Source organism: Lemur catta, chromosome 18, assembly GCF_020740605.2.
Source record: "Lemur catta isolate mLemCat1 chromosome 18, mLemCat1.pri, whole genome shotgun sequence".
Classification (NCBI taxonomy): Eukaryota; Metazoa; Chordata; class Mammalia; order Primates; family Lemuridae; genus Lemur; species Lemur catta.
The window spans coordinates 37,659,020-37,672,382 of NC_059145.1; the positions used below are offsets into that span (position 1 = coordinate 37,659,020).

General features: G+C 38.6%; 1 protein-coding gene across 3 annotated transcripts in view; it reads left to right on the forward strand.

Annotated features, from left to right (window-relative positions):
- DCAF1 (DDB1 and CUL4 associated factor 1) overlaps nucleotides 1–13,363 on the forward strand; it is a 69,772-nt gene that overhangs the window by 37,125 nt on the left and 19,284 nt on the right. For all 3 annotated transcript variants that reach the window (XM_045530110.1, XM_045530108.1, XM_045530109.1), the window contains exons 9-17: nucleotides 946–1,104; nucleotides 2,459–2,638; nucleotides 3,627–3,836; nucleotides 4,845–5,014; nucleotides 7,823–7,947; nucleotides 8,876–10,139; nucleotides 10,722–10,920; nucleotides 12,006–12,088; nucleotides 12,641–12,725. In XM_045530110.1, the coding sequence (XP_045386066.1) occupies nucleotides 946–1,104; nucleotides 2,459–2,638; nucleotides 3,627–3,836; nucleotides 4,845–5,014; nucleotides 7,823–7,947; nucleotides 8,876–10,139; nucleotides 10,722–10,920; nucleotides 12,006–12,088; nucleotides 12,641–12,725 (2,475 nt within the window). The remainder of the gene's footprint in view (nucleotides 1–945; nucleotides 1,105–2,458; nucleotides 2,639–3,626; nucleotides 3,837–4,844; nucleotides 5,015–7,822; nucleotides 7,948–8,875; nucleotides 10,140–10,721; nucleotides 10,921–12,005; nucleotides 12,089–12,640; nucleotides 12,726–13,363) is intronic.

Below are 13,363 nucleotides of genomic sequence, written 5' to 3' on the forward strand. Positions count from 1 at the left end.
GTCGTGACAGCAAAGACAGGCAAGCTTTGAGAGGATTTCTCTTCTGATGCCTGTTTAATTTATGCAGTATCCATCTATCCAGCTTCTTTACCTTGCCCATTTGTTTCACATGGTCCAATATTGTTGGAATAGTAATGTTAAAACTTGCTGGTAATTCACACGTAGGTTGAGATGGATTCGCTTCCACTACAGCTTTCAGCTCATCATTATTATCCACCTTGGTCACAGGTCACCCACATGGTTCATTTTCAAGATTAAAATCACCAGAATGGAACTTCTCAAACCACTGATGTACTGTGCATTCATTAGCCACATCCTTCCCAAATACTTCATTGATATTTTGAGCTGTCTGCGCTGCATTGGTTCCATGATGGAACTCATGTTCAAAAATAACATGAATTTTTGACTTATCCATGGTTTCACAAAAACTGCTCTTAAAAATTTTGAAAGATAATCAAGCCAAAACGTGCGTTTAAAAGAATGAGGATGTACCTTCACAGTAAAATAAAAACCGAAAAAACAAGAAGTATTGAAGTAAAATGTGAGAGATATCAACTGCCAAACTTAGTACTTGAGGAAATTGGACATTCCCTACTTAATAACCTAATATTAAAAGGATTAAAATGGAAAAGTTAGCAAAAGCCCTTTAGGGAAGCTATGTAATAATAAAATGATTGGATGGTTATATAATTATTTATAGCAATACTTTTAATTTCTTATGTTTTACCTTCATAAAAACCTTGGTGTTGGGAGGAAAAAGAGGAATGTTACAGAATCTTAGCTTTTTGTTTTCCTTAAATGATATTGGCTTTTCTTCTTTTGTGAGGGGTTGGTTGTCTACTCAGAGGGCTGTTATATTTAGCAGCCTAACTTAATATTATGTCAAGAGATTTTGTGATTTTTCTAGATTGTTTTGTGGTGGTAATTTGTGTCCTTGTTGTTTAGCACCTAGCATCTCTCCTGCTCCATAACAAATTTGCCACAGAATTTGTTGCACATGGCGGAGTACAGAAATTATTGGAAATTCCTCGTCCTTCTATGGCTGCAACTGGTGTATCCATGTGCTTGTATTACCTGTCCTACAACCAGGATGCCATGGAAAGAGTAAGTACAGTCTGTTCAGGTCTATGGGCATGGGATTGGGTCGAGGATAGTCTTTTTAAAAGAGCACATTTGCAGAATAATTTTTGGTTAAGAAAAAATGAATAGTTGAGGAGTAGATTTTAATGAAAGAAGCAAGGAACATGAATTTCTGGTCTTCACAAAGCATTCTAAAAATGTAAGATTGTCTTCAGATATGCCAGTAATAATTTAAAAAATGTAAAATTGTTTATAAAAGGTCCTATTTTTTTTTTCTGACTTTACTGGGAAAATGCAGGATGGATTGGAGTCTAGGAGCTTTATTTAGTCTTTGCCACTTCTGTGGCATTAAGATTAATCTTCAGGCACTTTGGATCTCCCTAAGTAGAGGGACATTTTTGAGTCATTTATTGTAAAAACAACAGGTGCTGCTTTGTGTATATTAACAGATAGTTTGTGATGGAGATAATAAGATCATTCCAGCTGTTCTCAGTGCTGTAGGCATTCCTCATTTGGTTCTGCTGTTTTTTTAGTTAAGACTTTTTCATATTTAGTGATTTTTTTTTTTATTTTATTTTAAAAAGTTGTAAATGGGTAGTATGTTTGTAAAGTGATGGGCCCCTGGGCACCCCTTGGAAAGCTCTTGTTTCTATGCCTGGAACATTTTTCTAATGTTCTGTGTGGTTTGTCTTTTGTGGTAGAGAGAAACTGGTAAATTTCTTCTTGAGCTATATCTTTATTCATCTTTGCTTATTTTTTAATAAGATAATCAGCTTTTAATTTTTTTTCCTTTTGAATTCAACATTATGGAAGATAGGTAGTCTTTTGAGAATAGTAAACTAATCTGTATGTGTATATACAAAGTTAATTGTGGCTAAGATAGAGGAAAAAAGTACCAAACAAACCTGGGTAATGCTTTACAATTTAATTATCTGAGCCATAGTAGACATCAAAATGTGTATGACTGAATCAGTGAGCGAATGGACACTAAACTTGTAGACTTAGTATCATAAGGCTCAAGCTACTTTTATCACCTCGGAGGAATCCCTTAACTTCTCTGAGAGCTTCTTCCTCATCTGTTAAGTGGGAATCCTAATACCTATGTAACAGAGCCATTGTGAGTATTAAATGATATAAATATTTGTTGGCACTTAGTAAGTATAAGTTGAATTTAAATATTTATCTAATATTAGGTTTTCAGGTTTGGAATGGATTACGTTCTAAAATTGCAATTGTGAAGTAAACTTTAAGAATGACTTCACTGGGAATGATCATTGTATTTTGCAAAGATATCTATACTGGTGAATTTTTCATCCCATTCTGAGGCTCCTTTGCCCTTAAATTTAAAAGCTTTATGTTTTATTTTTATTTTTTGCAGGTTTGCATGCATCCGCACAATGTTCTGTCTGACGTGGTGAACTATACCCTGTGGTTAATGGAGTGTTCTCATGCTTCAGGATGCTGCCATGCTACCATGTTTTTCTCAATTTGCTTTTCATTCCGGGCTGTCTTGGAGCTCTTTGACCGCTATGATGGTCTTCGCCGTCTGGTGAACTTGGTGAGATTCTTTCATTGGTTTTTCTCTCTAGAAGTAGGGGTTCTGCTTGTCTTGGCTACCCTTTAGTAACACACCATTGAAGAAAGAAAGCTTCTGATTGAAGGAATTTTGTTATTATTTATGTGAAATCTTTTTTCTCCATTCACAAGTTTCTCTTTTTCTTTAGCGGTTAGAGGACTCTGTGTACCATTGTAGATTAGCCTTGGATATAGTATTCTTACGGAGGAATTGCTATTCATGATCTTTCTAAAAGCAATAGCTTTATGCCTGCATTTCTTTCACCATAATTAAAAGCTCTTATCATTTTTCAGTGTAGGTTTAATGTTTGCCTCTCTTATAGCTACTGTTAGCATGTTGTATATGTAGATAAACTTTGATATTTGTCAGTCTTGTTAAGCAGTGGTCCCCAACCATTTTGTCACCAGGGACCGGTTTCATGGAAGACAGTTTTTCCATGGACCAGGGTGGGGGTGGGGGATGGTTTCGGGATGATTCAAGTACATTACATTTATTGTACAGTCAAACCTCTCTGCTAATGTTAATTTGTATTTGCAGCCGCTTCTCCACACTAGCATCACCGCCTCAGCTCCACCTCAGCTCATCAGGCATTAGATTCTTATAAGGAGTAAGCAGCCTAGATCCCTGGCATGTACAGTTTACAGTAGGGTTTGGACTCCTATGAGAATCTAATGTGGCTGCTGATCTGACAGGAGGCAGTGGTTATGTGGTGATGTGAATGATGGGAAGTAGATGTAAATACAGGTGAAGCTTTGCTTGCTCGCCTGATGCTCACCTCCTGCTGTGCAGCCTGGCCTGGTTCCTAACAGGCCACAATGTTACTGGTCTATGGCCTGGGGGTTGAGGACCACAATTGTTGAGCATAATAGTTTACCAAATCTTTTCCCCCCTTTTTTATCCTTTTACTTTTCTCTTCCTTCCTGTTCTCTCCCCTACTTTCTGCCCCAATCTTTTGCCTCTTTGTTAATAGATCAGTACTTTGGAGATTCTGAATTTGGAAGATCAGGGTGCACTTCTGAGTGATGATGAAATATTTGCTAGCCGCCAAACTGGGAAACATACCTGCATGGCCTTGCGCAAGTACTTTGAGGCTCACCTGGCTATTAAATTGGAACAAGTGAAGCAATCACTTCAGAGGACTGAGGGTGGCATCCTTGTCCACCCTCAACCCCCATACAAGGTGAGAGGACCTTGTCTTACAAGGGAAAGTTCTAACACTCTCTGTATCATCTTGAGCCTGAAACTCACATTTAGATCAGTGGAATCTCTGCAGGATACACATGGTTGCATTATCGTTTCCCTGTATTGAGGCAGAACAATTGAAAATGGAGGTAATAGGTTAATTTTAAGGACTTATTTTGCTCCTGGTTGTAAGTTGCTACTTTTTTTGAGGGGACTAGAACTAAAAGATAAACTAAAGTATGTGTAAGAGGACTTTCTTTTATGACAGATACTAGATATCCTGCTTCCTATGTGGACTTTCTTTCCTGAAAGGGTGTGCCTATAACTTCACTTCTCTATCATTCTGGAACTTAATATGTTTTGGGATCAAGATCAGTGTCTGCATGTTTTAAAAATCACAAATTGAAAAGAAATCAATTACATGGTGCTTCTTTCTCTTCTTGAGCTGTGAAATATATGCACAAAAGAACCTTTTGTTATCATTTTGGGCAAAATGTATTGTGAGTCTACTTATAAATAAATAAAAGATTATGGCTGGGCACAGTGGCTCATGCCTGTAATCCTAGCACTCTGGAGTATCGCTTGAGCTTAGGAGTTCTGGACCAGCCTGAGTGAGAGCGAGACCCCATCTCTACTAAAAATAGAAAAAATTAGCCGGACATGGTGGCGCATGCCTGCAGTCCCAGCTCCTTGGGAGGCTGAGGCAGGAGGATCACTTGAGCCCAGGATTTTTAGGTTGCTGTGAGCTAGGCTGACGCCACAGTGCTCTAACCTGGGCAACAGAGTGAGACTCTGTCTCAAAAACAAAACAAAAAAAACCCCACAAAGATGAAACAGTATATAGTCATTATTTCATGTATGGACTATTGACTCAAGAATTGTGGAATCTGAAAGCTGTTGTTACTTAGCTTTATTTTTAAAACCTATTGGTCAGTGAGGTGTGCTTGAGAAGGTAGCAGGCAGGTGATAGTTATATATAGTAATAACATATATCTCTCCTTTATAGGCATGTTCATATACTCATGAACAGATTGTGGAAATGATGGAGTTTTTGATAGAATATGGACCAGCGCAGCTGTATTGGGAACCAGCTGAAGTCTTCCTCAAACTTTCTTGTGTGCAACTCTTGTTGCAGCTTATTTCTATTGCCTGCAATTGGAAGACCTATTATGCAAGGTGGGACTAGAGAGAGGTTTCAAATGAAGTTTGATCCTGCTTTTTGCTAAAGTTGATGTTGGTTTGCACATGGTGTATGCTTAACAAACATTTGTTGAATTGAATTGAAATTTTGGACTTGAATCTGAGAAACTAAATTAAACATGAAAATATGGTTTTTAATTTACAGGGTGCTGTAATATATAATATATATATATAAATATATGGTCTTGGTGATTGTAAATATTGCATAATAGGCAAGGATCAACATCTGTACTCTCAGAGAAGTTATATAATTTACATGGCTGCAGCTGCAGGGCTGGGGTTAAAGTCTCACCTTGAGGCTAGAGTCCTGTATTCTTTGGTACTTACACTTTAAATGTCTTGCTACTACTTGACAACCATATATAATGTTTATCTTACTTTTGCATAAGACTGTCTTTTTACTCTTGGAATTCAACACACTATTATGATTTTCATAATTCAGTTAAGGGCAGAGCAGAGCCCTTAACTGAGAGCAGAGCAGGATGAGGCTCAGAAAAGGGCAGCTGATACAATCAGGAAGTTGGGTGGGTTCTATTTGTAAGTGATGTAAAAAGAATTAAAACTCTATTTTGTAAAAGACTGGGGTCTGAAGAGAAGATAGTAACAAAGTTTATAAACAGCAGTTCTTGACCTTCTTTCCCTGTTCATCCACTGCCATAATGATAAGAGGGGCTTATTTAGGGTGAATATAGTTCCTTTGCTTATCCCAGGATTAAATACAGGCGGATACTTTTGGAGCAGCTTTTCTTAAACTTTTGGTCTCAGGACCCCTTTACCATATTAAAAACCATATTATTGAGAACTCTAAAGAGTTTTTGTTTTTTGTGTTATATCTATTAATGTTTACTGTATTAGAAATTAAAACTGAGAAAAATGTAAAAATATTTATGCATTTATTTAAAAATAATGTGAACCCATTGCATGTTTGCATTTTTTATGAAAAATTTCCAAAATAAAACCAGATAATTTTAGCAAGTTTTTAAACATGTCTGGCTTAATATCTCATATCTGCTTCTGTATTCAATCTCACACACCACATAATCTCTGGAAGACTCCAGTATACACTTGTGAGAGAATGAGAGTGCAAAAAGAAAACAGCATCTTAGTACTGTTATGAAAATAGCTTTGACTTCACAGTCCCTTCTGAAAGGGTCTCGGGGACTTCTAGGTGTAGTTTTCAGTGACTATATTTTTAGAACCACTGTTTTAGAATATTGAAAAGAAATATGTTTATTTGGAGAACTCAAAAGATGATGAAAGCTCAAAAGATAATTAGGAAGGGTATAAATACATTTTTGACTTGGTAAATGCATATTGGATTATTGAAAAATATCAGTAAATGTCCTTGATTTAAAAAGCTTATTTTTAAAAATAAAATTAATAAATGCTTGTTTCTGCTTTAGAATATACGAACCTTATAAAGAGAAAACTACTCTTAGCCACTGTTAATTTCCTCCTAGTTTTTTCCATGTTTGTAAATATATATAATTGAGATTATACTACTTAATCAAATTCATCTTTTTTATGAATATTTTGAAATATAGAAAGGTACAGAATAGTATAACTGCTCCAGCCTTAACCAGGGCTGGCATGTTGCTGTATTTGCTTCTTCCTCAATTCCTTCTGCCTCCCCAGAGTGACCATTCTTCTGAATTTGGACTGTGTTCTCTCCATTTATGTATTTATACCATACGTATCTATGTGTCCATAAACAATAATATAATACTGCTTTGTATGTTTTAAAATTATATATTTTCCTAAATGCATCTTTTGCAACTTGCTTTTTTCATCCTTATGTTTTTGAGATTTATGATTTATACATGTTGATATTTATTTAAACTGCTGTATTTCTATACTACAGTTTATCCCCCTATTGATGGACATTTACTGGGGTTTTTTTGTTTTTGTTTTTCTATTAAATAAATCATATTATAACCTCCTTTTGGAGTCTCTCTTAAGGATATGATGTGTAGAACCTGGGTTGTAGGGTGTCTGCATTTTTACATTTATTGGATATTGCCAAATTGTAAAATGTTAATACCATTTTATTCTCCTACCAGTATATAGGAGCTTTCATTTCTCTATCTTCTTGCTGATATTTGGTATTGTCAGATTTTTAACTTTGTATCCTACATTTTCTATTGCATTAATGTATTTTGAGCCCTTTCCCTCATCCTTTAGAGTTCTTTGAAAACGATTGTCAATGGATGCAGAGTAGTTTGTCATTTGGGTATACTATAATTTAACACATGTATCCTGTTGTGTATGTGGGTTTTCTAATTCTTTTGCTATTTTAAATGATGTGGTAATGGACATCTCAATACATAAATAATTATTTGTACTTCTGATTATTTCTTTGTGACAGATATTGCTAAGGTGAAATTTCTGGGCCAAAGGTTATGAACATTTTAGACTCTTGTTTCATAATTCCATATTACTTTCTAGAAAGAGTGTACTAATTTCTAGTCTCACTAAAACTTTGAGAGCATTATATTATATTGTCTCTATATATACTCACCAGCATTGGGGATTAGTCTTTGTTTTTAATCTTAGCAGTTTGGTAGGTAAAAAGTTTATCCCTATATTTTTTGGAAGTAATGTCATGGTGACTTACAAATCCTCTCTTGATGCCAATAGCTAGGCATACAGCCACACAGGTAGTGGTTCTGGTCTATTGTGTGTTTGCCTGTCTGTCTGTCTGTGTGTCTCTCTCTTTTTTTAACGGTTATTATTTCTTTTGGCTGTATTCTAGTTTCCTTTTGACTAATTATTCTTCCTATCCAGGAATGATACTGTGCGCTTTGCTTTGGATGTCCTGGCTATTCTCACTGTGGTGCCAAAAATCCAGCTCCAGTTGGCAGAATCAGTGGACGTGCTGGATGAGGCTGGCTCTACCATCTCTACTGTAGGTAGGTTGTACCTTACCATTTTTGTTGTTTTTGGTCTGGTTTTGTTTTCCTTTGTTATTCTGGTTGTGGTTACTCACCTGATTTTGGGATATTAGAACAAAAAGTAGTAGAATCCCTTTTTAGTAGTGCCAGACAGTTTTATATAAGGGAGTCATGCTAGTAAACAAAGGTTTTCTGAGTGGTATCAGCATTTCTGCTATAATAGTACATGTACATTCCTGAAAACCTTATACTCTGCAGAGTCTTGCACTAAAAATAAAGTTTATGGGAAAATGGGTTGGCGGCTGATAGTAAAAAACTTCAGCAACTTTGTAACCTGTACACTAAAAGCAGCCAGTAATTGGCCAGTAGCTCAGAATGGGTAGAAACTGTCATATACACAAAAAAAGGAAAATTTTGTTTGAAAATATACTTTATTAAGAGCAGGGCTGATGAGGGTATTGCTGAAGTGAGTATGGCTCACTTCACAGCCAGTGTGACTGGCTGTGGGTCCTAGGATGCACCACTCTGGCGAGAAAGCCCCAGGCTCAGGCACTTGTTATTGATTTTCTTAATATAGTGGAAAGATTTTTACTGACACTATAGCAGCAAAGCTGAGGGCTTTTTCCTCTCTTGAGAAGGTCTTTAATTTATTACTATTTTTGCTCCTTTTATCTAGGAAAAATTACACATGAACCTTGGTGACTTCTAGGTAATACCTACATCATTCTCCTATTTTATAACTTTATATGAGGTATTACATCATAAAGACACATTCTGGTAGAACAAATTATATTTTATGCAATTCTTTGTACTTTTTAAAAAAGTGAGGTAGTTTTTTTTAAAGTAGAACAAAACGAATAAGAACCCCAAGTTTTGACTCTGGAACAACCACTGAAGTTGGTCATTAGTTTTATGATGAATGATATAATATGTTTTTCCTCAATAGGTATCAGCATTATTTTGGGAGTGGCTGAGGGTGAGTTCTTTATCCATGATGCTGAAATTCAGAAGTCAGCACTTCAAATTATCATCAATTGTGTTTGTGGCCCGGATAACCGAATATCTAGTATTGGCAAATTTATCTCTGGTACTCCTCGGAGAAAGCTGCCTCAGACCCCCAAAAGCAGTGAGCACACCCTGGCCAAGATGTGGAATGTGGTCCAGTCCAACAATGGCATCAAGGTGCTCCTGTCCCTATTGTCCATCAAGATGCCCATCACAGATGCAGACCAGATCCGGGCCTTGGCCTGTAAGGCCCTGGTGGGCCTGTCTCGCAGTAGCACTGTCCGGCAGATCATCAGCAAACTGCCCCTTTTCAGCAGCTGCCAGATCCAGCAGCTGATGAAAGAGCCTGTACTGCAGGACAAGCGCAGTGACCATGTCAAGTTCTGCAAGTATGCCGCTGAGCTCATTGAACGAGTGTCGGGAAAACCACTTCTCATTGGTACTGATGTATCCTTGGCACGACTGCAGAAAGCAGATGTTGTTGCCCAGTCAAGGATTTCCTTCCCTGAGAAAGAGCTGCTTCTGCTGATACGAAACCATCTTATTTCTAAAGGGCTTGGAGAGACAGCATCCGTGCTGACGAAAGAGGCAGACCTGCCCATGACTGCTGCCTCCCATTCTTCTGCCTTCACCCCAGTCACTGCTGCTGCTTCTCCTGTCTCTCTTCCTCGCACACCTCGTATTGCCAATGGCATTGCAACTCGACTGGGCAGCCATGCTGCCGTGGGTGCCTCTGCCCCTTCTGCCCCTACTGCCCATCCTCAGCCACGGCCCCCCCAGGGTTCATTAGCTCTGCCCGGCCCATCTTATGCAGGTAACTCCCCTTTGATTGGTAGGATCAGCTTTATCAGAGAGAGACCATCACCTTGCAATGGCAGAAAAATCAGAGTGTTGCGGCAGAAGTCGGACCATGGCGCCTACAGCCAAAGCCCAGCCATAAAAAAACAGCTGGACAGACATCTTCCTTCCCCACCTACACTGGACAGTATCATCACAGAATATCTTAGAGAACAGCATGCCCGCTGCAAGAATCCAGTTGCCACCTGCCCACCTTTCTCTCTCTTTACTCCTCACCAGTGTCCTGAGCCAAAACAGAGGCGGCAAGCGCCAATAAACTTTACCTCAAGACTAAACCGCAGGGCATCGTTTCCAAAGTATGGAGGGGTGGATGGTGGCTGCTTTGATAGGCACCTTATCTTTAGCAGGTAAGAAGAGGCCCCCCCACTCCCTGGGAATTGGAATGTTTCTTCTATTTAAATCAAAGTGTTCGGGCAGTTCCAGCGTAGAGGGATTAGTCCAGAAAACTTTTTGTTGGCCTGAAATATCACTGATTGTCACTTTGTGTAATATGCGAACAATGTAACTGAACCATCTTTTGTCAACCATGGGTTCCTCATGTGGTGGTTGACAATACATTTGCTTTAATACTCTGTTCTTGTTACAACTGTAATAGTATGTTTTCTAGAATCCATGCAACACACTGTCCCTGCCTAGGCTCCCAAGCTTGTTTTTGTGCTGGTCCAAGTTACCTCCCAGTCTTATTCTTTACAAATTTTACATAAAGGTCGTGGGATCACAGGTTTTAAATGTGGATATTTTTGTTATTTAAATTTATAAGTAGAGGTCCTTTTCTGTCTTTTAAAATGAAAGTGAACCATTGAAAGTCACTGATTTTGGAAGAACCCACTTGAAACATTAATGCTCTATACTTTCTCTTCCATCCTTCTAGCAAAGTTTGCCTTTTGTGAGGCCCATTCGTTGTCTCTGATTTTCTCTCTTTTGCTTAGATTCCGTCCTATTTCAGTGTTTCGGGAAGCCAATGAAGATGAGAGTGGCTTCACCTGCTGTGCATTCTCAGCACGGGAGCGGTTCTTGATGCTTGGCACCTGCACGGGACAGCTGAAGCTCTATAATGTGTTTAGTGGACAGGAGGAGGCCAGCTATAACTGTCACAACTCGGCCATCACACACCTTGAACCTTCCAGGGTAAAGATTCCTTCCGAGGATGCTCTCAATCATTCTTTTAAGATGAGTTGGTAAACTGGATTAAAGGAGGCTTATTTTTTGAGGCAAGGTTTTACTGTGTTACCCAGACTGGAGTGCAGTGGAGTGATCACAGCTCACTGCAACCTCCCAGCTCCTGGGCTCAGGTGATGCTCCTGCTTCAATACCCAGGGTAGCTGGAACTACAGGTGCGCACCACCATGCCTGGCTAATTTTTTGTAGAGATGAGGTCTTGCTATGTTGCCCGGGCTGGTCTCAAACTGGCCTTAAGCGATCCTCCTGTCTTGGCCTCCCAAAGTGCTGAGATTACAGGTGTGAGCCACTGCACCTGGCCTGAGTGTTTTTTTTTTTTTGAAAGAATCCTCAACTGGAAAGTCTAGTTGAGTTTGACTCATATTTCACATGGAGTCTGAGGAATATGGTCAAGTATTAGGAGAGAGGACCCAACTTTGACATCTTTCCAAGTTTTTTTCACCCTTCCCTTGGAAGTATTGTATTTTTGTTATTAGTTCAGGAAGATTTAGTGGTCTCTTAAATTTAGTTATTTTCTAGGACAGCACAAGTACATGTATTTAAATTCTAGTGGCTTCTGATAATTTCTTGCTTTCTGGCAGTTTTTCTATTTCTCTTGACTCCAGTAGCGGTGTTTTTTTTTGTTGTTGTTTGTTTGTTTTTTTTGTATTTTTTTAGATGGGGTCTTGCTCTGTTAGGCTGGAGTGCAGTGGTACAATCATAGCTCACTGTGACCTCAGAATGCCTGGACTCAGGTGATCCTGCCTCAGCCTCCTGAGTAGCTGAGACTACAGGTGTGCGTCACCACACCCACTAATTTTTTTTTTTTTTTTTTTAGCGATGAGGTCTCACTGTGTTGCCCAGGCTGGTCTCGAACTCTTGGCCTTAAGTGATCCTTCCACCTTGGCCTCCCAAAGTGCCAGGATTATAGGCATGAGCCACTATACCCCCAACAGTATTTTTTATGCATATATTTTAAAATACTAATGGTAGGTAGTGCAATCTGCATAATTATATAAACACATGATAACCCTCATGGGGCCTTCTTCTTTTAGGATGGGTCCTTGCTGCTGACATCTGCTACTTGGAGCCAGCCTTTGTCTGCACTTTGGGGAATGAAATCAGTATTTGATATGAAGTATGTATCTGCTTTTGCAACCTTGTCTCTCTGTGTTTTATTTACCTAATTTATAACCCCCTTCATCCAATTCTCAGACTGGAAGCCTTTTGGGAAAAGAGGAATGCTGTGAGTTATTGCTAACTATTCCCTTTCTCACCTGAGGTTCCTGTTTATTAATAAGATGTAATCTTTCTTAATTCCTAGATATTCTCACGAGGTATGTACATTTCCATTATGCAGCAGACCGTAACCCAAAATGGCACATCTATGTATTTTCCCATGTTCACATACGACAATTGTACTCTTTGCTGTATTTCAAAGGCACATGTGCCCTATTAGTCATTTCTCTAACCAAGGAATTCCCTTCAATTATTTTGGGTCTGCTTGGACAAACTGATGGAAGGAATTTTCTTTTTATTCTTAAGCATACAATTGTTTTCTCTTTGAGAGCCAAGGATCTTCAGTTGAGTATGGTTGTGCAAGAGGCTGAGGATAACCCTTATTTTCAGTTGGTTGAAGGAGTGTGTCCTGAAGGTCTGTCACTTCAGAACTCCTGTTGTTTGTCCATAGGCATTCCTTCACAGAAGATCACTATGTTGAGTTCAGTAAGCACTCTCAGGATCGTGTCATAGGCACAAAAGGAGACATTGCCCACGTAAGTACTTAAGAATTCACTGTTTTCAGGCTGATTATGCCCATCTGTTTATACTGAAATCTTATGGACTGAATGTGAGGACTTAAATCCTGTGGGCAACTAGAAATTACTCAATAATATTCCTTCTAATTAGAATTTAGAAATGTAATGAAATTGTTCTAAACTATATGGGAAAAGTGTAAAAGGGCTAAACATGAACTTAATCTGGTAGTTTGAGAGGATATCATTAGCACAGCAGATATTTTTTAGTTCTTACTAAGTTTTAGATGAAGTAAGGTCCCTCCTTTTATGGAGCCTCCTTGGGGAGATAATAAATAAGGAAGCAAACATACGGTATGTTAGGTGGTGAAGCAGGGAAAAAGAAACAGGCTAAGAAGTAGGAAAAGCCTGGTGATGTGTGGGACTTCTGTTTTTAACTAGGGTAGTCAGCATCACTGGGTAAGGTTTAAGCAGGGTCTTGAAGGAAATGTGAGTGTCATGCAGATCTCTAGAGGAAGAGTGTTCTAAGGCAGGGGAAATGGCAAAGGAAAAGCCAAAAGAGAAGAGAAGGTAAGAGCTGAGGTCAATGAGGAGGCCATATCCAGTAACATCCTACAGGCAGTACTTAGGACCTTCAACTTTTCCTTTGAATGAGATGA